The 24,317-nt window shown below is 40.2% G+C and overlaps 1 protein-coding gene across 13 annotated transcripts in view; it reads right to left on the bottom strand.

Annotated features, from left to right (window-relative positions):
* The window catches only part of CDK14 (cyclin dependent kinase 14), a 678,396-nt gene that overhangs the window by 493,856 nt on the left and 160,223 nt on the right, over positions 1-24,317 (bottom strand). For all 13 annotated transcript variants that reach the window (XM_059885775.1, XM_059885772.1, NM_001206776.3 and 10 more), the window contains one exon: positions 10,722-10,816. In XM_059885775.1, coding sequence (XP_059741758.1) covers positions 10,722-10,816 — 95 coding nt within the window. The remainder of the gene's footprint in view (positions 1-10,721; positions 10,817-24,317) is intronic.

Genomic DNA, 24,317 nt, shown 5'->3' with positions numbered 1-24,317 from the left:
AATCAACAGGGTCTACAATCCAATTTTGCATTCAATTACTCTATACAATTTGTAGTCTGAAACTGTCAAGTACATGACATGTCTCCATTGTTATAATTGCTCCTAATGGTATAGTGGGGGCTTCTCAGGCAGTGCTAGTAATAAAGAATCTGTCTGCCAGTGCAGGAAATTCAAGAGTCAGTTTTGATCCCTAGGTTGAGAAGATCCCCCGGAGGAGGGCATGGCAACCCATTCCAGATTCTTGCCTGGAGAATCCCATGGATAGAGGAGCCTGGCGGGCCATAGGGTCGCAAAGAGTCGGACTTGACTGACGTGACGCACGTAATGGTTTAATATACTCTTTTTGTACACATCAGTGCTAAACAGACAGTCAGCATTTGACTAAAACTTATTGACAGTAAAAACTATTAGCTTTGGGCTCTAAAAGTTCCTGATTTCATCCAAGCCCCAGCTTACTCATTAATGCATGTTTCAATATTGTTCAATATTTCTCTTACCTTGAGGGGCTCTGAGCCTATGTTTTATGGCATGAGTAGTAAGGGATCTGGGTAAATCATATGAATTTTAGACTGATCAGTTGCTACAAAATTCCTGAAGTCTAGCCTCCATACCTTGCTGTCCTAGAGCATGTGCTATACCTAAAACTCAGTAATTAGCCATGAAACTTTTTAAATCAATTGACAAATCTTCATTAGAGGTTCAATGACAATCACAAACAATTCAAAACATCTCCAAGGTTCACTGCAATTGATGCTTCTAAATACTCAACTAGATTCCACAGTAAAATACTTTAAAGGAATTTTGTTTTTGGCAAAATGTTTTGTCAAGTTCTAGAAGAATAAAGCACAACATAAGGAAGGTGATCACATATTTTATCATCCAAATGGAGACAGTGAATAGTAAACAAAACACTGAATTAGCAAAAATGAGCAATAAATAATTACACAAAGATAGGAAGCATAAATCAGGACTGTCCCAAGCAAACCAGGACATAAGGTTCTCCTTTCCAAAAAGCACCTTACACCAAAACACCTTTGTCCCTCTTGGGAATATGATATAAAATGAGTGAGGGTAATCCAAAAAGTAGGAAATGAAAAGACAAGTGAAAGAACCCTGTGCAAAGGTAGGAGTAAAGATTGAATTCCAGACTAAAATGAAATCCAAGCAGTATTGTGAGGTATTAAAACATGGCCCAAAGACTCTTTGACATTTTTCGCTGAGAAGTGCAGTCTGCATCCCCTTCCCGGGAATCTGGTCTCTTCCAACAGTTGACTGATGAAGTTGACAGTGACCCCTCAGTGCTGGGCATGGGCCTTACCATGTAGGCGGCTTCCACCTTCTGTATTCTGTTGTTGTTCAGGGCATCTATTCCTTGCTAATACTCCTTCTTGCTTGATCTATGAGTTACTGACAGACAGACGGGTCCTGAAGTCTCCAGTTACTACAGGGGTTTGCCTATCAATCCTTCAGTTGTATCCATTTTTGCCCCATGTATTTTGACACTTTATTGTCAGATACATACACTTTAAGAACTTTTGTGTCTTTTTTAGAAAACTGACCTCCCTATCATTATGGAATGCCCCTCTTTATCTCTGATGGTCTTTAGAATCATCAGAAGTGTCTGCTTAGTCTGAAATGAATATCACTAATTCCAGCTTTCTTTTAATTAGATTTAGCATGGTATATTTTTCTCTCTTACTTTACTTTTAACCTGAATCTTTATACCTAAAGTGGGTTTTTGATAAAGAACATATAGTTAGTTTGATCTTGTATTTTATCCACTTTGACAATCTCTGTCTTTCAACTGGAGTATTTACACCAATTACATTCAAAGTGATTTTCATATAAGTGCACTAATATCTATCCTGTTTATAACTGTTTTCTATTCATTGCTTTATCCTTTTCCTTCTTCTTTTTCTTCCCCCTCTTATTGAGCATTTTATATCCACTTAGTGAATCATATACAGACCCCTCATTTCCCAGTTCAGCTGTGAAAAATGACACCATATGGAACAGCTACAACCCTTTCCCATCCAGCCCTTCGCAATAGCAAGTTCATAAGCAAAATAAATGGCAGCTGCTGTTTTAACTCTCTAAGCTTTGAGGTAGTTCATTTTGCAGTAATATATAAGCAGAACATTCCTAAGACTATCCTCAAATCCTTGACAACTCTTCAAAGCTCAAATCATACCAACCTCCCCTGAACTCCCAGTCACATGGGGCTCTCTGAGTCTGCAGAAAACACCAAGCTCTTCCCAGGGTCTGACGTGCAACTCTCTTGTCCCTGATCTTTACTTGGTTGGTTACATCTCCTCCTTCAGATTTAAGTGTAAATGTCCCCTCATCAGCAAGGCTTCCACTGGCCATTCATCTAAGGTAGACGCACTGCCTACCACTGTCCCTGACATAAACATAGAAACCACCACCCGCTACCTTAATTATTTCTCCTAGCTCACTTTTCGGAGAAAGCAATGGCACTCCACTCCAGTACTCTTGCCTGGAAAACTCCATAGACGGAGGAGCCTGGTAGGCTGCAGTCTATGGGGCCACTAAGTTGGACACAACTGAGCAATTTCACTTTCACTTTTCACTTTCATGCATTGGAGAAGGAAATGGCAACCCACTCCAGTGTTCTTGCCTGGAGAATCCCAGGGACGGGGGAGCCTGGTGGGCTGCAGTCCGTGGGGTCGCAGAGTTGGACACGACTGAAGTGACTTAGCAGCAGCAGCAGCAGCAGCTCACTTTTCCTTTACGTGATTTAAAACTACATCTGCTGTAATTTGTCTGCTGACTTGGGGCTTCCCAGGTGGCGTGGTGGCAAAGAATCCACTTGTCAACACAGGAAATGCAACAGCCGTGGGTTCAGTCCCTGGGTCAGGAAGACCCCCTGGAGAAGGAAGTAGCAGAATACTTCTCCAATATTCTTGCCAAGGAAACCCCATGGAGAGAGGAGCCTGGTGGGCTACAGTCCATAGGGTTGCAAAAGAGTCAGACACGACTGAGCAACGAGCACACAGGCTGCTGACTTGAGTCATGTTTGCCTTCCCCACTAGATGACAGGCCCCATGGAAAGCAAAACTCTCTTTGGTCCACCATGAAGGAGAGGGGGTGACAGGATGAGATGGTTGGATGGCATCACTGACTCAATGGACGTGAGTCTGAGCAAACTCTGGGAGATGGTGGAGGACAGGAAAGCCTTGGGTGCTGCAGCCCACAGGGTCACAAAAGTTGGACACGACTTAGCAGCTGAACGACAACAACAGATCCATTGCTTGGCCCAGAACCCCAAACTCGGTACCAGCTTAGGAAACGCCTCCAATGGAAAGAGCTCTTTGAAATGGGCAATGCCTCTATACACTCCTTGGTGAGACCAGGGCTTCTCAGATTTGGCGCTACTGACACTTGGGGCCAAACGAGTCTTTGTTGCGTGAGACTGTCCTGTTCTTTTGTACGATGTTTCACAACACCCCTGGCCTCTCGATGCCAATACCACCACTACCACTCCCCCAGTTATGAAAACAAATATGTCTCCAGGCATCAGCAAATGCATCCTGGTTTAAACTAAAAGGATGGCAATGATAATGAAGCAACTCAGGAATGTGGGTTTGCTTTAAACTGAAACCAATCTTACCATGTCATTCCAAGCCCTCCTCAAAAACCACTTAAGCTGAACTGCAAGAGAGTCTAAGAGCCCTGACATTATGATAATTGGATATTCTACACTAACTCTTTCAAAGGATTCCTAATTTCCAAAGAATGCCTCCATTTTCACCAGCTAGACTACAACCCTAAAGACAGGAAATATCACTGATTATTTTGAGGGTCTCCTAATCAAATGATCAAAGAACCCTGATAATGAAAATGGCTAACGGAGGCCATCATTAAAATATTGTCTAATAGGAAAGCTATCCCCGTGCAGTGTAGTCTAACTATTGAAATCATGCTTCTTGCTTAAACAATATCCTCATTGTCACTTTTGTCAAAAAGATTAGGTATTGTTTGTGTATCTGCTGCAAACTAAAGGAAACCAGCTGTGCCCACGAACCAGCTTGCAATGCCTTGCATTCTTCTTCCAAAGGAAGTCTGGCCTGAGTCTGCAATCTGAATAGGCTTTAAGATTTTGAAAAATAAAATTAGTAGATGCTGGTGGGTGGGCTGTTATCCTCCTCGGACTAAGTAAGGATAAAAAATTCTACTTTTCCAATGTTCATCTGTACACAAGGAGCCCCCAGTTTGGAAATTACATGGTGCCAACTCCATTCATTCCATTTTTAATCCAGTGTCTCTTGATGTACGCTGTAATACCGTACTTTGTGCATTAAATTACAAAACTAACATGGATTGCATTATCATAGCAGGCTGCTGTTTTTCACACCATGTGACGAATAGTGTGCTTACAGGCTTGATCTTTGAAGTGAGCTGTGACAATAAGCCTATGGACCCAAAGTCAAAAAGAAATCAGAGCAGACCTAATGAGAAACGGAGAGCAGCAGAGCCGATAAAAAGTAATCAGATTTGCCTCTCGTCTGTAGCTTCTGTTTGTGGGTAGATAACCTCTCAGGATGTTGAAAGTCGGTATGACAGTCCAAGTATCAACACTGAAGACCAGAACCTCAGTGAACCCGGAGTCCAGTGTTCTGCGTCTGGGGTTTTCTGACTTCTAGAATGCTTCACACTCTTAGTGTTTCAGTGGAGCTGACCTTCAGGGCCCAGCAGTAACAGCCAGCCCCTCTTTAATCTCAGATATTCTGAAAAGGTGGTTAACTGCCACTGCCTTTCTTCTTGCTACTGCTTGTTTTAATTAACAGCATTTCTTCCCCTATTTCTCCTGGGCCTTTGAAGAGCTCTTTGAAACGTATTTAGTATGGCTCAGCCTTGGTTTGGCTGTAGTCTCTCAATTTATGAGGTCATTGATTTCAAGTTCAATTATTCGGCACAAATTGGCAGAAAGAAATGCTAAAAGAAGACTGGCATTTGCAATCACATAAGTCTTGTGTTACACAAAATGAGCAAATTTCTCCATTGTTCCTTCCTATTGACCTCTGAGATAACGATTCAGAGCTGGCACACACCAGCGTGGGCAGGCTTCTCTGTCAAGCAGGCTCCTGCAGGAGGAAGGTTTTGGTACCTTTACCTCAACAGAAACTGATGACGAGATGGGGAAAAAAAAAAAGACCAGAAATCAGGAGCATCCATGGGATGACTAAGTCCCATACTCTAAATTCCAGAGACGGAACTAGAGAACAAAGTTTCTCTTCCTCTAAATGACACAAGAAGTATGAGAAAATCAAAAACAAGCAGCAACAGGACTTCCCTGGTGGTTCGGGGGTCAAGACTTCGTGCTCCCAGCGCAGCGGGCCCGGCTTCCCGCTGCATGCCACGGCTAAAACAGTACCGCAACAGAGAGCTGAGGCAGCCAAATGAAGGAATGCATTAATTTAAAAACAAGCAGCCACAGTCTCCATCCTCTCTAGATAAAACAGGAAGGAAAAGAGAGGAGTCTGAAGTCTGTCCCAGGCAAGAGTAAAGGTTCCCACCACTCGCGGCAGGGGGTGGAAGCCGGGAAAACTCGAGCATCTGGGGTGAGGAGGAGATGCAGGTGCACCCCTCCAGCAGATCCCAGCACAGTGAGGAACACACAAGCCCACCACACTCCAAGTCTGGGAGCTGAAGTGGCTGGCGCTCACAGCTCCTACCTACAACAGGCAGCCATTCATGAGCTCACCCGTGAACAACCCGCCAAGCCTTTCAAATTCTATTGCTTAACGCCAATCCCACGTTAACACTCAAACACAACACTAGGGCTTTTATTTAAATTTGCACAATAATTCAAATAAAGCAGCTTGCTTTTACGTTATGGCCCTCGGGCTTTCACAGACTTTGTGAAGAGTTTGGTAACAAACAGTGAAAATGTCATTGTGTGTGCCTAGAGGACCAAGTCCCATAAGAAAACTCTCCCAAGGAGTCCTACAAATAACACACAGCGACGAGGGAGGCTGGATTTAAAAGCACATGAGGCTATGAATTCAACCAGTCACCACTGGAGAGAATAAATACTTTACTCAACATTCTTCTTTTTGAAATTTCACACCATTTCCCCTGGGCCTTTCTGACTACATTCTAGCTGTATGTATATGTAAATAGATAGATAGATACTGTAGCCACTTAATGCAAAGAGCCAACTCATTGGAAAAGACCCTAATCCTGGGAAAGACTGAGAGCAAGAGGAGAAGGGAGCGAAAGAGGTTGAGATAGCTGGATGGCATCACTGACTCAATAGACATGAACAAACTCTGGGAGATAGTGAAAGACAGGGGGGTCTGGCAAGCTGCAGTTCATGGGGTCGCAAAGAGTCAGACGCAACTTAGTGACTAATCAACAATAACAACATTCTAACTTATACAGAGTTATTTATAGCATATGGACCATCTCCCTTCAAAACTGTTGTTTCCTGAGGGCAGAATCTGTATCTAAGCTTCTTTCTATCCACCTGCAGCATAGAACACTCACCATTAGTTTTAAAAACTCAAAAAACGTGAACAAATCTCTGAATGTACAAAAGTGTTCTGGAAAACAGAGGATTTCAAGGTGCTGAACTAAAGATATCTTTAAATGCCACAAGTTTTAAAATGTAGAGTATTATACACTGCATGATTTTTTAAAATCCTATATTAAATGTTACAGGGATTTAGACGAGAGAACAAAACCAGGAAATCAAACCAGGAAAAAGATTAGTAACAGGAGTGATGATAAACTGCCTCCCATCCCAAACATAAACACACATAAGCACAAAGAAAGTATTAAGAAGCTGGAGAACACTGGTTTCAAAACAAAACAAATCTCTACTTAAACATGGAACTGTGGAAGGGTTCAAAAAAAAAATTTTTTTTTTAATAAGAAACTTGTTTGTAAGTGTTGTACGCTGAAATGGTTGCAGTTAACCAGCCATACTTTTTAGAGGCAAGTTCCTTACCAAAAAGCTACACAGTATAGGAATCTCAGACAACTTCTCCCCAGACTATGTACTGTTACAGGAATAAGAAACCCAAGTGAATTCAAGAGTAAAAAAAAATCTTTCTATTTCTACTCAGGTTTCTAAACAATGGCTAACGGCAACGGTATCAAAGTCAAAAATTACACAAGTCTTTTGATTGGGGGGATATTCTTTGCCTATTTTATTTGAACCATGAAATAAAAGATAAGGTACTTATACCATAAATGGAGATGGTAAAGAAGAATATTACCATGCACACTGATGCTAAATTAGTGAGGTCTGAAATGAATGAGTGTTACGGATTCAACTGTATCCTCCAAAAAAGATATGCTGAAGTTCTAAGTCCTAAATCCTCAGAAAGTGACCTTGTATGGACACAGCATCTTTACAGAAGTAGTCAAGCGAAATGAGGTCATTATAGTGGGCCCTAATCCAAAATGACTAGCGTTCTTATAAAAAGGGAAATTGGGATGTGGAGGCAAACATGTCGAAAGAGAACACCACGTGAACACGAGGGCAGACATCAGGGTGACGTAGCACCGAGTCAGGAGCGCCAAAGACTGCCGGACACCTCAGGAGCGAGGACAGAGTCAACGAGCACACTCTGCCTTACGACACCAGCCGTAAGAACACCAGCTGTGCCAATTCCCTGATCTTAGATCTAGCCTCCAGAACCAGGAGATGATACGTTTCTGCTGTTTAAGCCATGCTTAAGCTATGCTGTTTATTTTAGCAGTCTAGCAAACTAATAAAATGAGCTCTATGGCAAAATCCAAACTTGACATTTTACACATACGTAAAATGCTCACCATTCAAGCATCAGTGGTATCTCTACAAATGACAGGCAGCTTTATTGCAGTGTAATGACAGCTGCTCTTGAGCATGATGCTAAAGACAATATTTAAAGATGGAAGCACGAAGACTTCGCTAGTGGTCCAGTGGCTAAGACTCCCAAAGGAGGGGGCCTGGGTTTGATCTCTGGTCAAGAAACTAGATCCAGTATGCCACAACTAAGACCCAGCACAGTCAAAGAGATGAATTAAATGAACAATTGAAAAAAAAAAAAAAACAAATGAAGAAGTAGGGATGCAGACAGCTATGAGAGAGTGAGTAGTATTGGAACAAGGATCCCGACATTCAGCTGACTCTTTAAATCATGTAGTGCTTCAGAAGACACACCAAATTCAGCTCTCCAATGTTGCTAGATGCACGTGACTATTGTTCTTTGGCCTGACCTTGCCACTGTAAAGGTAAGGCCACTTACCACTGTAAAATAAGCCAAGCAGCCTGTCATCTCCTAAAGCAGGTGAGTGGTCAGTGGATTCCATCTCCAGCTGGAGGAAATTAAATAGTTCACGTGACCAGAGAGTTTTAAACTGCTCGAGAAATGCTGACAGGTTACACTGAAACCTGCTGGAGTGAAAAGTATTAACTGTCCAGAAGGATCCTTCGCAAAGACTGTAGGTACTTAAAAAGCAGTCTTTGTTTTATTCAGGCATAATAAACAGAACGTTTCAACTATGTCTCAAGATTTTGTCATAAATCTGAAGCATCTGAGTTGTAATCTGGTACTTGGAAACCAGGAGAGCATATCTTTGATGGGAGGGCACTGCAAAGTGATTGGTTCATTTCCATATAATGAAATGCTATGTTTGCTTCAGTTGGATTCACAGTTAAAATAAGTCAGAGCATCTGGGAGAACCATCTGGAATATTTACGCAGGACCAAGCCTTTCCAAGAAGACCTTATCCTGTGGAAGGACAATGGTTAGGAAAAGATGACCTCAAATCAGATAGACATGAGCCAAGACAAGCTCTGTCACTAATAACCTGCATGGACTTGGACAAGGGACGAAATTTCTCTAGGCACCAAGACGCCTGGTCCAGCGGAGATGGCAATAATGTAATAATGGGGCCTATCTTACAGAGTGTCGTGAGGAGTAACTGAGACAATGAATATACCATACTTTATACAAAACAATTGCTTAATTCAGTGTAGTTATCTTCACCTTCTTAACATCAAAGGTGCAAGTTATGTTTATACAGCAGAATACTATTTTTCCTTAGGAAAAAATAAAAAAAAACCTGGGATACAACCACTGTTGAAATTAACTCAACTAGTGAAGCCATTTTCATGATATTTCATTATGCTCAAGGGATAGAATGAAGTCATCAACAGCCCTCTAGATTTTGTTACTTCGTTCCCCATATTTTTTTCCTACTCAAAATTTATAAGGCTTTTTTAAGTAAAAAAATAAAATCTCAAAATTAACACTCAATTTTTGATCTACAGCATTCCTGAATTTCCATACTTACATATCTTCCTTTATCAGGAATATTGCTTCACCTTCTTAACTTAAAAACTATGAACAGCGGTGTAAGACTACTTTCCAGAAAAGCCAGAGTACCTCAATAAGCAAATAGTCAAAATTTCCAATGACAAGTTTAGAATGATCCTTCACAGAACTGTCTTCTATAGCTCTTTAATTACTTATCTTAGTGAGTAACTCAATTATTGCTAACTGATTGCTTAGTTGGAATTTCCTACCCTTCATAATGACTTAAAAGAGAGACAAAAATGAGGACAGTTTACACGCTATGTGTTACCAAATACAGTAACTCAGTGTTAATAAAAAAGGGAGAGGGAGAAGGCATATCAGGAACATACAGAGGCAAGCTTCTGAAGAACCCAAATTTGTAGGATTCCCTGCCAGTCCAGGGGTTGGGGCTCTATGCTTCCACTGTAGCGGGCACGAGTTCAATTTCTGGTTAGGAATCCCACATGCCACTTACCAAGGCCAAAATAAATCACCAAATTAAATTAAATTTAAAATTACCTCATTTTTTAAAAAAAATTAAAAAAAGAATCCAAGTCTGTGTCCTGATCCCAGGATAGCATGGGGGAAAGAAGAAGAGTTGCTTCTGTCTGTGGAAATACTTACAGCGTGAGGTCAAAGGAGACAGGAAGAAAGAGCTTGTAGTTTAATTACTTCTGAAAGATGGCATAAAAGCTCAGTTTAAAAAGGTCCCAGTCTTATGGACTCTGTGGGAGAGGGAGAGGGTGGGGAGATTTGGGAGAATGGCATTGAAACATGTATAATATCATGTATGAAACGAGTCACCAGCCCAGGTTCGATGCATGATACTGGATGCTTGGGGCCGGTGCACTGGGACGACCCAGAGGGAGGGTATGGGGAGGGAGGAGGGGGGAGGGTTCAGGAAGGGGAACACAGGTATACCTGTGGCAGATTCATTTCGATGTCTGGCAAAACTAATACAATATTGTAAAGTTTAAAAATAAAATAAAATTATTAAAAAAAAAAGAAAAAAAGAAAAAAAAAAAAGGTCCCAAGAATGGTCAATACATCTGACTCCATGAAATCAGTCCTCTTATTCTTAAGCAAACCCTAAACCTCCAGAAGAAATTAATCACATCATTCACCTGGAAATGAATTGTCATTGGAGGGTTCCACCTCCAAGGAGAGAAAGAGAAAATAAAGATAGGGGAGGGGTAGCATAGAAAAGAGGAACTGGGCAAGTCTGCAAAACTTTGCTCACAGAAAAAAACCAATTCTAATGATTTGTTAAAACAATGACAACAACAAATAACAGAAAACCTGAGGGAGGAAAGTCTATTGTTTGTGAAAATTATTTAAATACACTGTTATTTTGTACTAAGAGAGCAGGCATACTTTCCATGTGAAATATTCAAAACTGAGTGAACTTACTTGCTTTTCCCTTTGTATACTGTAGCATAAGATCCTTCCCCTAGTTTTTCCAGTTTTTCATATGAGTCAGCTTTTCCAAATTTGGGACTTGTTGGCTAAAAATGAAGCAGAGGGTAAACAAAACAGATTGTATCAAACTAATTAACAATAAATAACCCAATTTTGCTGAAAATGTTGATTCTCTATCAGTTTTTAAATAACTCCTCTCTGCTATAAGAATGTTTATTTTTAAAAACATTATAAATATTCAGGATACAAAACTAAGAAAATGCATATGAACACAGTGTAGTTTAAATTTACCCATGATCTAATCACCAACAGGGAACCACCATCAGTGACTCTTCTAGTGTTCTCTGTATGCTGATGAAGGCTTTCTAACATTCATCACTACAGATCACACTACAGATAGTGTTTTGTAACCTGCTTTTTTCACTCAAAAGGAATATTTTCCGTGTCATCATATAGTCTTCTAAACTGTGGTTGTTGTTCATCACTAAGTCGTGTCTGACTCTGCATCCCCATGGACTGCAGCACACACTCCTATGTCCTTCACCATCTCCCGGGGTTCACTCGAACTCACGTCCATTGAGCTGGTGATCCTATCCAACCATCTCATCCTCTGCCACCCCCTTCTTCCTTTTGCCTTCAATCTTTCCCAGCATCAGGGTCTTTTCCAATGAGTTGGCTCTTCATATCAGGTGGCCAAAGTATTGGAGCTTCAAGCTTCAGCATCCTCCTTCCAGTGAATATTCAGGGTTGAATTCCTTTAGGATGCACTGGTTGGATCTTCTTTGAGACCAAGGGACTCTTAAGCGTCCTCTCCAGCACAACAATTTGAAAGCATCAATTCTTTGGCACTTAGCTTTATGGTCCAGTTCTCATATCCATATATGACTACTGGAAAAACTAAATTAGGGGCTAAAAAATTTAGCCTACCACCTAGTTTTACATATCTCGTAAACGTAAGAAAACTCTATATATTTTTAATGCAGAGGGAATCTAAAAAAGAATAAAATTTCATAGCATGTGAAAATTATATGAAAATCAAGTTTTAGTGACCTAAAGTTTATTGGAACATTTGTTGTTTAAGTCGCTAAGTTGTGCTCTACTCTTTTGCAACTCCACGGGCTGTAGCCTGCCAAGATCCTCAGTCCATGGAATTTTCAGGCAAAAAATACTGGAGTGGGTTGCCATTTCCTTCTCCAGGGAATCTTCCAGACCCAGAGATGGAACCCAGGTCTCCTGCATTGGTAGGCAGATTCTTTACCACTGAGCCACCAGGGAAGCCCATTATTGGAACACAGTCGCACTCATTCATTTACATATTTTTTTATGCTTTTTCAACTTCCGTGGTGGCTTAGATGGTAAAGTGTCTGCCTACAATGTGGGAGACCCAGGTTCAATCCCTGGGTTGGGAAGATCTCCTGGAGAAGGAAATGGCAACCCACTCCAGTATTCTTGCCTGGAAAATGCCATGGACGGAGGAGCCTGGTAGGCTACAGTCCATGGGGTCGCAAAGAGTCGGACACCACTGAGTGACTTCACTTTCACTTTTCACTTTTATGCTTTTCAAGCTACAGCAGAATTATAGTTACTATAAAGATCATATAGCCAACAAAGCTGAAAATATTTACTACCTGACTCCTGTTATAAATCATGACTGTATAAAATTCAGTCATATAAAGTTACCTCTCTGATACCTTTTAGCAATAATACAAATAATCAAATACATTCAGGTAACACTAGTTATTACAAAATGAACTCTCTTATGTCTACATACACCAATCCTTAAGGTTAAGCTGCAACAAAATCATTCTCCCTTAAGAAACCGTACATCCTATCATGACCACAAAAGTGCTAAGAGCAAGTGGTCTCATCACTCTTGCTGCGGTCAACTCCCACCCCACTTTCACCAGACAGCAAGAAAAAGGGAGTGCTGTCCTCTATGAGGATAAATTACCTGTTATTTTAATGTCACTATAAAAAGATAGTATCAATACACATTAAAATGAATATTCTATAAGGAATTAATAACTTCTTAAAAGTATTATGTAATCACAGTTTTAAGTATATTTGTAACTGATTAAACGTTACTAATGACTGTGTGGTACTCTGTAAGAAACCAATCTTAGAAGCTTAGGGCAAGAAACTTAATGTTAAACTATTCTTGACCATGTGCTCTTATACCACTTATGAAAAAACACAATTTACCCTCAATGAATCTGACTCCTACAGTTTATAAAGATTCTATGCAGCAAATTGAGCAATGCTGTTTACCTCCTTCCTACCTAGAATGCCACAGAATGACTGAAAAGAAACTTTTCAAAAATAATAAATCAGAAATACAAAAGGGAAACAAAAAAGAGTGTCAATTTCTAATCACATATTTTGAGGAATTCTAAAACACAAAAAGTAATCTGAATCAAAACTTCAAAAAAACTGGGGGGGCGTAGAGCCTTAATATGTAGGAGAAAACTAGTACAGATAAAAGAATTAGGAACCTCTAGGTAAATGGGGTTCCCTATAGCTCAGATGGCAAAGAATCTGCCTGTAATGCAGGAGACCCGGGTTCAATTCCTGGGTCAGGAAGATCCCCTGGAGAAGGGAATGGCAACCCACTCCAGTACTCTTCCCTGGAGAATCCCATGGACAACGGAGCCTGGCGGGCTACAGTCCATGGGGTCACAAAGGGCTGGACACAGCTGAGCGACTAACACTACTACTAGGTAAGTAGGAGACTGATCGACAGAGCTGAACACATAATGTCCTCCCAAGCAAACTGCAGGAACATGTGCAGAGGAGACAGCTGAGAAGGTGGGTATTCAGGCTAGAAGGGCAGAGCGAGGACTGAGTGGCTAATACCCAGAGAAAGAATAAAACATGTACTTCCTCAAATGTAGTCAGTCCCTGCCTCTCACACAATCACCAGAGACAAGGTACAGAAAACAGAATAAGCTGAGAGCAACTCTAAAATACAAAACTGAGTATACAACCAAGAATCACACATCATTTCAGGAATACCAACATCTTATTGAAAACGTAACAACACTGAATAAAAATAACCAGTATCTTAAGAGAGATCCACGAAGATATTGTATCCTTTAAAAAGAAACAGAGATTTAGAGATTAAATATTTAATATGGGCCGTGACTAAAAGAATGTACACAGGTGAAAAAGTAATAAGTTCAACGTCTGAATGGAATTTTCAAAAAAAAATCTAGGGAGAAGTTACATTTAAACAGAAAATTTTTTCAACCAGCACAGTATTTTTATAGATTTAACAATGGCTGAAAAAAGACAACCAAGCAACTGATACTCAAGATAGCTGAGTATCAGTTGGGATGGAAAAGTTGCAATTTTATCACTCACAGGGAAAGAAAAGGTACAAAATTCCATTTTATCTCCATATAAGTTAGAGTCAGAGTGACGGGGGAAGTGCAGGAAGGCAAGAGACAGTAGAATAATAAAAATAAAAGCATACTGGGATTTACTGGATTGTTAAAGACAGATTGCAGATACTAATTAACTCCATATGCATAATTTTTAGTACATTTCTTAAGACTTAGATGGTAATTACTAGAATAAATAAGATGTACAAATCCCAAACAAGTTAAGAAGAGAAAGAATGTAAGAGAAAAGTGAAAAGAAGAAGGGAAAAAAGGGAAAAGAATGGAGAAGCTAGAGAAGGGGCATATACTCAATAACAAACATATAAAGTAGAAAATCATAAAATAAGAAAGTTATATCCAAACATATCAATGTTTATAATAAATAGAACGTTAAAAATTTCCCTACTAAAAGAAAGTTCTCAGATTGGAAAGACAATCTAGCAATGTGCTATTGAGAAAAGACAAAAGAACAAACAAACAAATTAAAAAAAAACACACAAAAGAGCAAATCTGAAAATAAAAAGGGAAATCTAGCCAAAAAAAGTATTTTTGCAAAACTGTACATTATAGTAACACTGATGGCAGACAAGACAGAATTCACAAAACAGCAGATAGATTATTTTCTCCAATAAAACCCAACAAGAGATTTACTTTTTAAAAACCTTTTTATTTTGCATTGGGTTATAGCCAATTAACAACGCTGGGATGGTTTCAGGTGAACAGGGAAGGGACTCAGCCATGTACATATACAGGCATCCATTCATTCCCAAACCCCCCTCCCATCCAGGCTGCCACATAACATTGAGCACAGTTCCCTGTGCTACACAGTAGGTCCTTGTTAAAATCCACCAAGAAATTTACTAATCATACACTAGTATGAGCCAAACAACATAGCTTTGCAGTGTATGAAATAGTTGCTGGTAACAATAAAATGAGAAATGTGAAATCCACAGTGATAATGCAAGACAAACACTCATCATTCAGACATCAACAGAGCAGGCAAATGACCAATAAGTAAGAGACATATGGGCTTGAGTACTAGAAATAACGTTTTAACATATGCATATTAACATATATTCTTTTTAAGTACACATTTAACATTCACAAAAAATGGTGAAAGATTAGGCCACCAAAAAAAAAAAATCTCAATATCAAAACTGTAAGAAACACTTCAAGTTACTTATTCTGAACACAACGCAACAAATTAGAAATTATTAATAAGAATAAAAAGAAAAATAAATAGTCTAGCCATATGGGTTAAAAAGCAAATCTAAATTGAAAATTTATAAGTACATATGCGGCATTGAGGACATGACATTTTAAGACCCATGGGATGCAGGCAAATCTATACCTAAAAGAAAATTTAAATAAATGTGTACACACAAGAAAAGAAGAAAGGTTGAAGTATTATGATTTAGATATTTAACTGCAGTTAGAAAATGAACAAAAAAAACTTTACAAGAAGAAATTAATAGACAATGGACCATCTATTCTTTTTTCTTCAAGAAACTGGTAAAGCATCAACCACATGTTGAGTTGAATCAAGTAAAACTTGATGGAAAATTACATTCAAAAGCGCCTGACTAGTCCTGTGTGGGTTATGTTCTCATGCATTTTTCATCACCAAGAAACAGCTTGAGAATGTCACACTTTACCATCACCCTCCTGAGCCCAAGTTTTAAATAGAAATTTTAAAACCTATATTAAACTTCAGTATAAAATGATCTTCAATGGGAAAATATTGTGTTCACAGTTCCACTCTAAATTATTTAAAATCAGAATGAGGAGTCTGTATGTTTGCTTTTGTGCTCCTTTAAGACTAAATTCAATCTAAGTTAAAGAAAAAAGAAACAGCAGAAAATTACCTCTTTAGTCCTATTAGGAGATAAACTGCTAATGTGTACTGAGAGCAAGGACAAGACACGTTACACAAAGCTGGTAACATAATAGGAAGCTATTATTTTATCTTTCTGGAAAGGTGCAGATAATTTTCCAAAAAGGATATATTTCACTCTTCCTAAACTGCCTATATTAGTTTATGTAATTTTAAGACATGGACCATATTAAACTTACTATTTGAGGAAACTGAATTAAAGAAATTCAAAAACTAAGGATAACACTCTTTTTTAGGCTATATCTCATTTACCCATAAGAAAAAATAAAGCAATAGATGTTAATGACACAAAGTATTCTATTTATCTAACTGAGTAGATTTGGGTGCATTAACTGCCATGCTTAAAGTACATTCTATTAACAATATGATGGCAGAAAATGATTATTTTGCCACATTGGGTGGGAAAACAGTCAATGTGATTTGCCTTGTGCAACTGATATGAACACACTGTGGAAATATACTGCAATTTACAGATCAATCATGCTGTAAGACAGAAAGAATCACACACAGATAGTGGCTCTCTAAAAGTGATTTTAGTCCACCAAAGAATGGGTCCATGGAACAGGCCATGTCTGTGAGATGGTCTGAGCTTTAAGAGTTAAATTCTTGTAAAGTTAATCTCCTATTTTAAGTAAACAGAAATGTTCTGATCTTAATTATTTTGAATATAAATAAGGAACTCAAATGCCAAGTGTTTTGAGAGGCCAATATTAAAATACTTCCAATCAAAGGAGCCAACTAAGAATAATTCAGAAAAAGTCCTGTTTTCTTGGATAATTAAAGCCCGAGCCTTTGGTTTGCTTTTTTTTTTTTTTTTTTTTCTTTTTTCCCTTGAAACTTCATTAAATCATCACATTTTAAATAAAGATGCTAGCTCAAACCAATAAGCAGTTAACCCCAACATTATCTTTGGCTCTTTGATGTCAGGTGCATGGATGGATGGAAATAGCTTTATGGGGCCACTATTCTCTGCTTAATCACTTCCTCCATTTAGACTGCAGGTTTGAGATAGCACTTTAGAGGACTGGATATACAGAGGGCTAATCAGCAATTATTAACAGACACTACATGCATAGAGACACGGAATTTAATGAGATAATGTTAATACATTTTTTTTTTTAACAGAATAAAGGCACAGAGAACTGTCAATTGTCTGGATCAGTGGAGGGGAACGCTGGCATGGATAATGAAAAAGTCAAGGTAATATTCCAGCTGAACGGTGTTTATCACCCTGTCCTGAAGGAGATGCTCCTGGCCCTTGCTGCTCTAGGTTCACTATGGAATCCACAAAAACAATCAGCTACTATGGATTGTTTACTATGGTCCGTGCTTTGAGCTTATCACTTTACATTCATTATCTAAATTTAAACCCTGTTAACACCACGTTGAAGTTGGTTCTATTAGTACCCCTTTTTGAATACGAAGAATTTAAGACTCCAAAACAAAGTAACTCATCTAAGATCTTAGAGCTAGTGCTAGAGCTAGAATTCAAACCCAGTGGACTGGAACTGAGAACTTATTTTCTTTGTACTACTACATTGGTAGGCTCTAACTCCCACCCAAATGGAGGAGATTTAAATCGTGCTTAAGTCTATCATCCACTGAAGTCCCTTGGAAACAAGGATGGGGTTTTTACCAGATTTTAATAAACTGCACGAGTATACTTGAGTGCTCACTGCAGTGATACTGTGATATGGCTACACAGTTTTACACTGAATTCACTGAAAATTTACTTTAACCTTCAAACATAATCCCTTACTTCAGACTGCTGATGATCCCCTGCATTGTAGGAACACCACAAGTAAGAATCACTGCTCTATTACATTACACTAAAGAAGTGTGAGACTGGGTGAGGGGGAAGTGGGACAGATTCAATCAGCACCATTTGACCTGGGCTTCCCTGGTGGTCTGGTAGAATCCGCTTTGCAATACAAGGAACATCTGTTTGACCCCTGGTCCCGGGCAGAGGGGTCCCACACGTCGTGGGGCAGCTAAGCCTATGCACCACAACTACTAACATCTAGAGTCCACGCTCTGCAAAAAGAAAAGTCACTGCAAGGAGAAGCCGGCTAGAAGAGCTGCCCCCACTCGACGCAACGAGAGAAAGCCTGCATGCAACAGTGAAGACCCAGCACAGCGCAATATAAATAAATAAATTTCTCTTAAAAAAAGAGCTATCTCACCTCATTTAAACAAGGATTTTTGAAGTCAAACATTCCTTGGCTAATTTTTCTTTCGTCTTTGATCTTCACAATAGGCTCTATCATCCTGCTCATTTCCAGCCCTTTTAAACATTGTAACACTAAGATAATTCATAGTTGATGGGTAACTTGCTTACAAAATAGATCTAGATGCTAGACAGGGCAACAGACCCAACCTCCCCACATACTAACAACCCGACAAGAGGTTCTTGTATTTATCTTTTTATCTATGTCTTTGACTGCACTGGGTCTCAGCTGCAGCACACGGGACCTTCAATCTTCCTGAGAGCATGTGGGCACTCGAACTCCAGCTGTGGGCCGTGGAGTCAGTTCCCTGACCAAGGATTGAACCCAGGCCCCCTGCATCGGGAGTGTGGAGTCCCAGCACTGGATCATCAGGGAAGTCCCGGGCGGGGCTCCATCTGGGAGTTTCCTAGTCCTGGTAAGAACGACGCAATGCCAAATGAGATCCCCAAGTACGAGCGTCAGAGAACTGTAGTGGGACTCTCATCTTCAAGTTTGCATCTTCCTTCTCTCTTTCCAAAAAAAGCCTGCCTGTCACGGGATGCAGCTTTCCCCACCCCCACTCTGGCTGAAAGGAAGTAAATTTGGGAGAAATCTGCAGAAAGCATAGAGGATCTTAATCTAAACATGAATTTCTGAAAATATGTTCTCTTTAAGCTCAGCTTATGATAGCACAGCTCAATGAAATCCTTCTAAATTGGACCAGGAAGACAGTCTCCTACAGCACTGCCAATACTTCTAGCTACTGAAGGGCACAGCCTGGTTGGAGGAGGTGGTAAGAAAAAGGGAACAAAAGTTTGTCCTGTCAGGGACAGTGCTGAATACCACCCAGGGACTGGACCCAGGGAGAGTAGGCACTCAAAACTCACCTGAAACAAATACACAAAATCTGTCAAACATCTCTTGAAATATACCCATTTAAATAAAATACCATCCATAATATTCTGCCTGAATTTCACTCTATTTTTTGAAACTCTTTATTTTGTATTGGGTATACTCAATTAACAATGTTGTGATAGTTCCAGGTGGACAGCAAAGGGACTCAGCCATACATACATATGTATCCATTCTCCCCCAAACTCCCCTCGCATCCAGGCAGCCACACAACATTGAGCAGAGTTCCATCTGCTATACAGTAGATCCTTGTTGGGTGTCCATTTTAATATAGCAGAGTGCACATGTTCATTCCAAACTCCATAACTATCTCTTCCCCTGTCCTTCCCCCATGGTGACCATAAGTCTGTTCTCTGAGTCTGAATTTTAAAGTGCCACTGTCTGGACAAAATCAGGAAGTTCAGATGAATGTGATGGTCACTAAGGCTAAGGCACTCTTAGTTCCATAATTTTAGTCATGACTCCTCACATAGACAATGACCAGTATATGAACAGCAGAGAGATATAATAGTGCATAACTGTTTCTACTACAGTATTTTCAAGAAACAAGAGTGGCTACCTTGCTTCCTCATAAAAACAGGAGCAGCAACACCACCCTGCTGCTCACTTCCCCCTCCTTCTCAACAGTACTCTTGGAGCCCATTCAAGATACCTAATACTTTCAAAGAAATAACAGTAAAATAAAGATATAACATTAATCTTGGTGGCCTTTAGATAAAGGATATCCTTGGACACTCATCAGTCATTAAAAAAAAATCTTTAAAAATAAAACATATCATAAAACTCTCATGCCACTGAGTATGAAATGATCAAATGTTCCGTAAAGATCCTATCTCAATGTCCCCCTGAGTATGAAGTGATCAATGTCCCATACCTATAGGACAGGAGGCTGCACAAAAACTGCCATTATTGACCCAGTGAGGAATCTAAAGGAAAACAGTCTTCCTGTGAAAATGAGTATGATAAAATTCCCCCTCCCACTACAATCAGGGCGAGAACAAAAAGGCAGTGGGCAGGGAGGACTCAGAATAAAACAGAATACTGTGGTGTCATGCTAAAAGAGAAAAAAGGAAAACTATTTCCAGCTTGAACAAGAAAAAGCAAAAGCCTTTTTCCAGGGCATACTGAATGGAAGAAAAAGCTCCCAAAATGAAAAGAAAGCAAAGCATTTACCACACACAATAATAGAAGTGCCCTGATATAGAAGAAAGGCATCTCAGAGTGGACCAGAAAAGGATAAACTCAATAAGAAACTCTCAGGAAAGAGGATCTAAAGGAAGTTAATATAATGGGTGAGAAATAGTGGACATTTCCAGTTAAACATGGTAGCCTGGAATTCCAGGGCAGGATTTCCTCTGTTTCAACATTTTAATAATGTTGTGCATATGTGTATGTTTACCCCACACAGCTGTTCAGTCTGTTCCCTTGGTAAGCCTCCTGTTAAAGAATAACATGGGGCTTCCCAGGTAGCACAGTGATAAAGAATTGGCCTGCCAATACAGGAGACACAGGAGACTCAGGTCTGATCCCTGAGTCAGCAAGATACCCTGGAAAAGGAAATGGCAACCCACTCCAGTTTTCTTGCCTGGAGAATCCCATGGACAGAGGAGCCTGGAGGGCTACAGTCCATGGGGTCGCAAAAGAGTTGGACATGAGAGCAACTGAGCACATGGTGTCTTGAACACAAGTATTTATTTCTCCCCCATACACCAATGTGTATTAAAATGAAAGCAAAGAAGAGCAACTGAATGAATAAGGGGAAGACTGCAGACAGGATACAAACAAAAATTTTGAGAAACAAATTTTGGGAAACGAATGGATAGGAGGTCACTGACAAGGACGATGACCACAGGTGGAAACCAAGAATGGGAGTCAATGAGAAATAAGTCCATTCCCACTTCAGAATCCCTGAAACACTCAAGAATCGGAAGCTGAACTTCAAGGAGGGGTGAAAACCAAAATGATTGGTCAGATTAGATTTAAAGAACAAGTCCTTTCCCCTAGACTCTCCCAATCAGGTGTCTGCCCATCCCTGATCCCGGAACAGGTTTATTCTCTGAAGAGGTAGAACGTGAAAGGCTCGTAACTGGGACACCAAGAATTATGAAAATCAGGATTAAGAATCAGATTGAATGAAAACAATGCACAAAAAAGGGCCTGAGCCCCTTCTTGATCATCTCGGGAAACAGCAACTAGGCTTACATATCCTAAAATCTAGATTGGTCGTTCAGCTTTGGAGGAATGAAAGGATGCTCCTGACAGCGACTAGGAGATGGACCAGTCCAGACTGGATAAGGCCAATGGAGGACCATAAGGACAACCTCAGGGGACAAAACCCCGACAGATTGCCTCATTCTGATTTGTTTCAGAGGAGTTTTCTAGTTTTATCAAATAGTTTGGGGCCTCAATTTGTGATTAAAATTCTATTAATTAATTGTATTAATTGCAAACAAGTGAAAAGAAGAGGTAAGTACAAGCAGGAAAAGCAAAAAGTTGTGCAAGCAAAGAAAGTTAATCATAGTACACTATGTGACCTCACTAACAATGGTATGCACATCATCTCAAGATTGTAAATACTGTATATTAACTAAAGGCAAAAAGTAGGGAAGGAGACTTCCTGGTGGTATAGTGGGTAAGAATCTGCCTTGCAATGCAGGAAACACAGGTTCGATCTCTGGTCGGGATTCTTGCCTGAAGAATTCCACGGACAGAGGAGCCTCATGGGCTACAGTCCATGGGGTCGCAAAAATCAGACACAACTGAGAAACTAACACTTCTAAAAGAGAAACTTCCCTTCATCGATGACTAGATTACCTTGAGGTGAATTTCATGTAGAAATCACTGAAAATAAATGCTTAATCGTCTGCTTTATTTACCAGTTTTCAACACTAATTCTTTTCTTTTTTTTTTTCTGGCCATACCACACAGCATGCAGGATCTTACTTCTCCTACCAGGGATCGACCCAGCACCCACTGCAGTGGAAGCCTGGAATCTTAACCGCTAGACCACCAGGGAAGTACCTCAACACTAATTCTTATTTGTCCTTATAGTGGTATCTATTGGGTTTTGTATATTAATGTTACAATCTGCAATCTAACCTCTCTCATTGTTTGTAGTATTTCCACTGATTCTTTGTTTTTTTCAAATATAGCATCATAAATCTGCAATAAGGAAAACTGTGCCCCTTCTCATTTGCTTTCATTATCTGTAGAGATGATATGCTACTCCTTATTCTCTCTCTTTTTGACAGGTTTGTATGGGATTCAACCAATAATTTTTCTATTGGTTATTTTTAAGGAAAAGGAATGTTTCAGTAGTTTGAGAAGGGTATGACCAAGATAGCTTTTCTAGCTTTATGGAATAAAGTTCTTTGCTCTGTTTTCATGAAGTAAAAAGAAAAACAAAATGTAAAAAAAAAAAAAAAAAAAATATATATATATATATATATATATATATATATATATATATATATATATCACACACATTGAGATTTCCCCTTTTGCTTCACTTCAACACTTCTTTCTGGAATTTCTTTCTCCCTATTGAACCTGCCCTGCACAGAAGTCTGCTCAGTACAAGGCTTTGCCCTGAAAAGGTGCTTCAATCTGATATTCTAGAGAACGCAAGGAGAAAGACCAGCAGACACCCCGTGGTCTCTGGGCCCGCATCCGCCCACAGGTGCATCAAAGTCCCCTCCACGCGCAGCTGCTGTCCTCACAAGGCCCCAACATGCCCCTGGTGGCCATGCTAGGGCTTCCTGGCTCTGAGAGTAGTCCCTAGTCCCCTGGCCTTTCCTAAGCTTCCTCCACTACACTTTCTGATAGCACATGCTTCTTAAAATTGCACGCGGTTTGCTCCCCTCACTCCTCTTTTGAGGTTCCCAGAGAAACCTCCTCCTCTTTATTTGCTGCCGATGTTGCCACTGCCACCCTCCCTGAGTCTGCCCCTATGTGACACATACACACTGCTATATTTAAAACAGATAACCAACAAGGACCTACTGTATAGCACAGGGAACTCTGCTCAATATTATGTGACAACCTAAATGGGAAAATAACCTGAAAAAGTACAGATAACATGTAAACGTATAACTGAATCACTTTGCTCTGCACCTGAAACCAACATAACATTATCAATCACCTATGCTGTGCTGTGCTTAGTTGCTCAGTCATGTCTGACGCTGCGACCTCATGGACTGTAGCCCGTGAGGAGCCTCTGTCCATGGAATTCTCCAAGCAAGAATCCTGCAGTGGGTTGCCATCCCTCCTCCAAGGGATCTTCCCAACCCAGGGATCAAACCCAGGTATCCTGCATTGCAAGCAGATTCTTTACCATCTGAGCCACCAGGGAAGCCCAAGAATACTGGATTGGGTAGCCTATCCCTTCTTCAGGGGATCTTCCCAATCCAGGAATTGAACCAGGGTCTCCTGCATTGCAGGTGATTCTTCACCAGCTGAGCTACCAGGGAAGCCCCATTAATCACCTATACTCCAGTATAAAGGACTGGACTTGCCTGGCGGCTCAGACGGTAAAGGTAAAGAGCCTACAATGCAGGAGACGCGGGTTCAATCCCTGGGTTGGGAAGATCTCCTGGAGAAGGAAATGGCAACCCACTCCAGTATTCTTGCCTGGAAAATCCCATGGACAGAGGAACCCGGTAGGCTACAGTCCGTGGGGTCGCAAAGACTCAGACAGGACTAAGTGACTTAACTTTCACTTTCCAATATAAAATAAAAAGTAAAAGAAAGAAGATGGTGCTGGAGAAAACTCTAGAGAGTCCCTTGGACAGCAAAGAAATTAAACCAGTCAATCCTAAAGGAAATTTACCCTGAATATTCACTGAAAGGACTGATGCTGAAGCTGAAGATTCAATACTTTGGCCACCTGATGAGAAGTGTCAACTCACTGATACCGGGAAAGATTGAAGATAGGAGGAGAAGGGGATGACAGAGAATGAGATGGTTGGACGGCATCACTGACTCAATGGACATAAGTTTGAGCAAATTCTGGGAGATAGTAAAGGACAGGAAAGCCCGGCATGCTGCAGTTCATGGGGTCGCAGAGTTGGACAAGACTTATTGACTGAACAACAGCAACAACAAAAAAAGAAAGAGAAATACAGAATGTATCAGACAAGTCTCAACTTTCCTTGATTCCTTATTTCAAATTACAATTAAATATCAAAACCCTCCC

Source organism: Bos taurus, chromosome 4 (assembly GCF_002263795.3).
Source record: "Bos taurus isolate L1 Dominette 01449 registration number 42190680 breed Hereford chromosome 4, ARS-UCD2.0, whole genome shotgun sequence".
NCBI classification, from domain to species: Eukaryota; Metazoa; Chordata; class Mammalia; order Artiodactyla; family Bovidae; genus Bos; species Bos taurus.
This window is presented reverse-complemented; position numbering and strand designations above follow the sequence as displayed.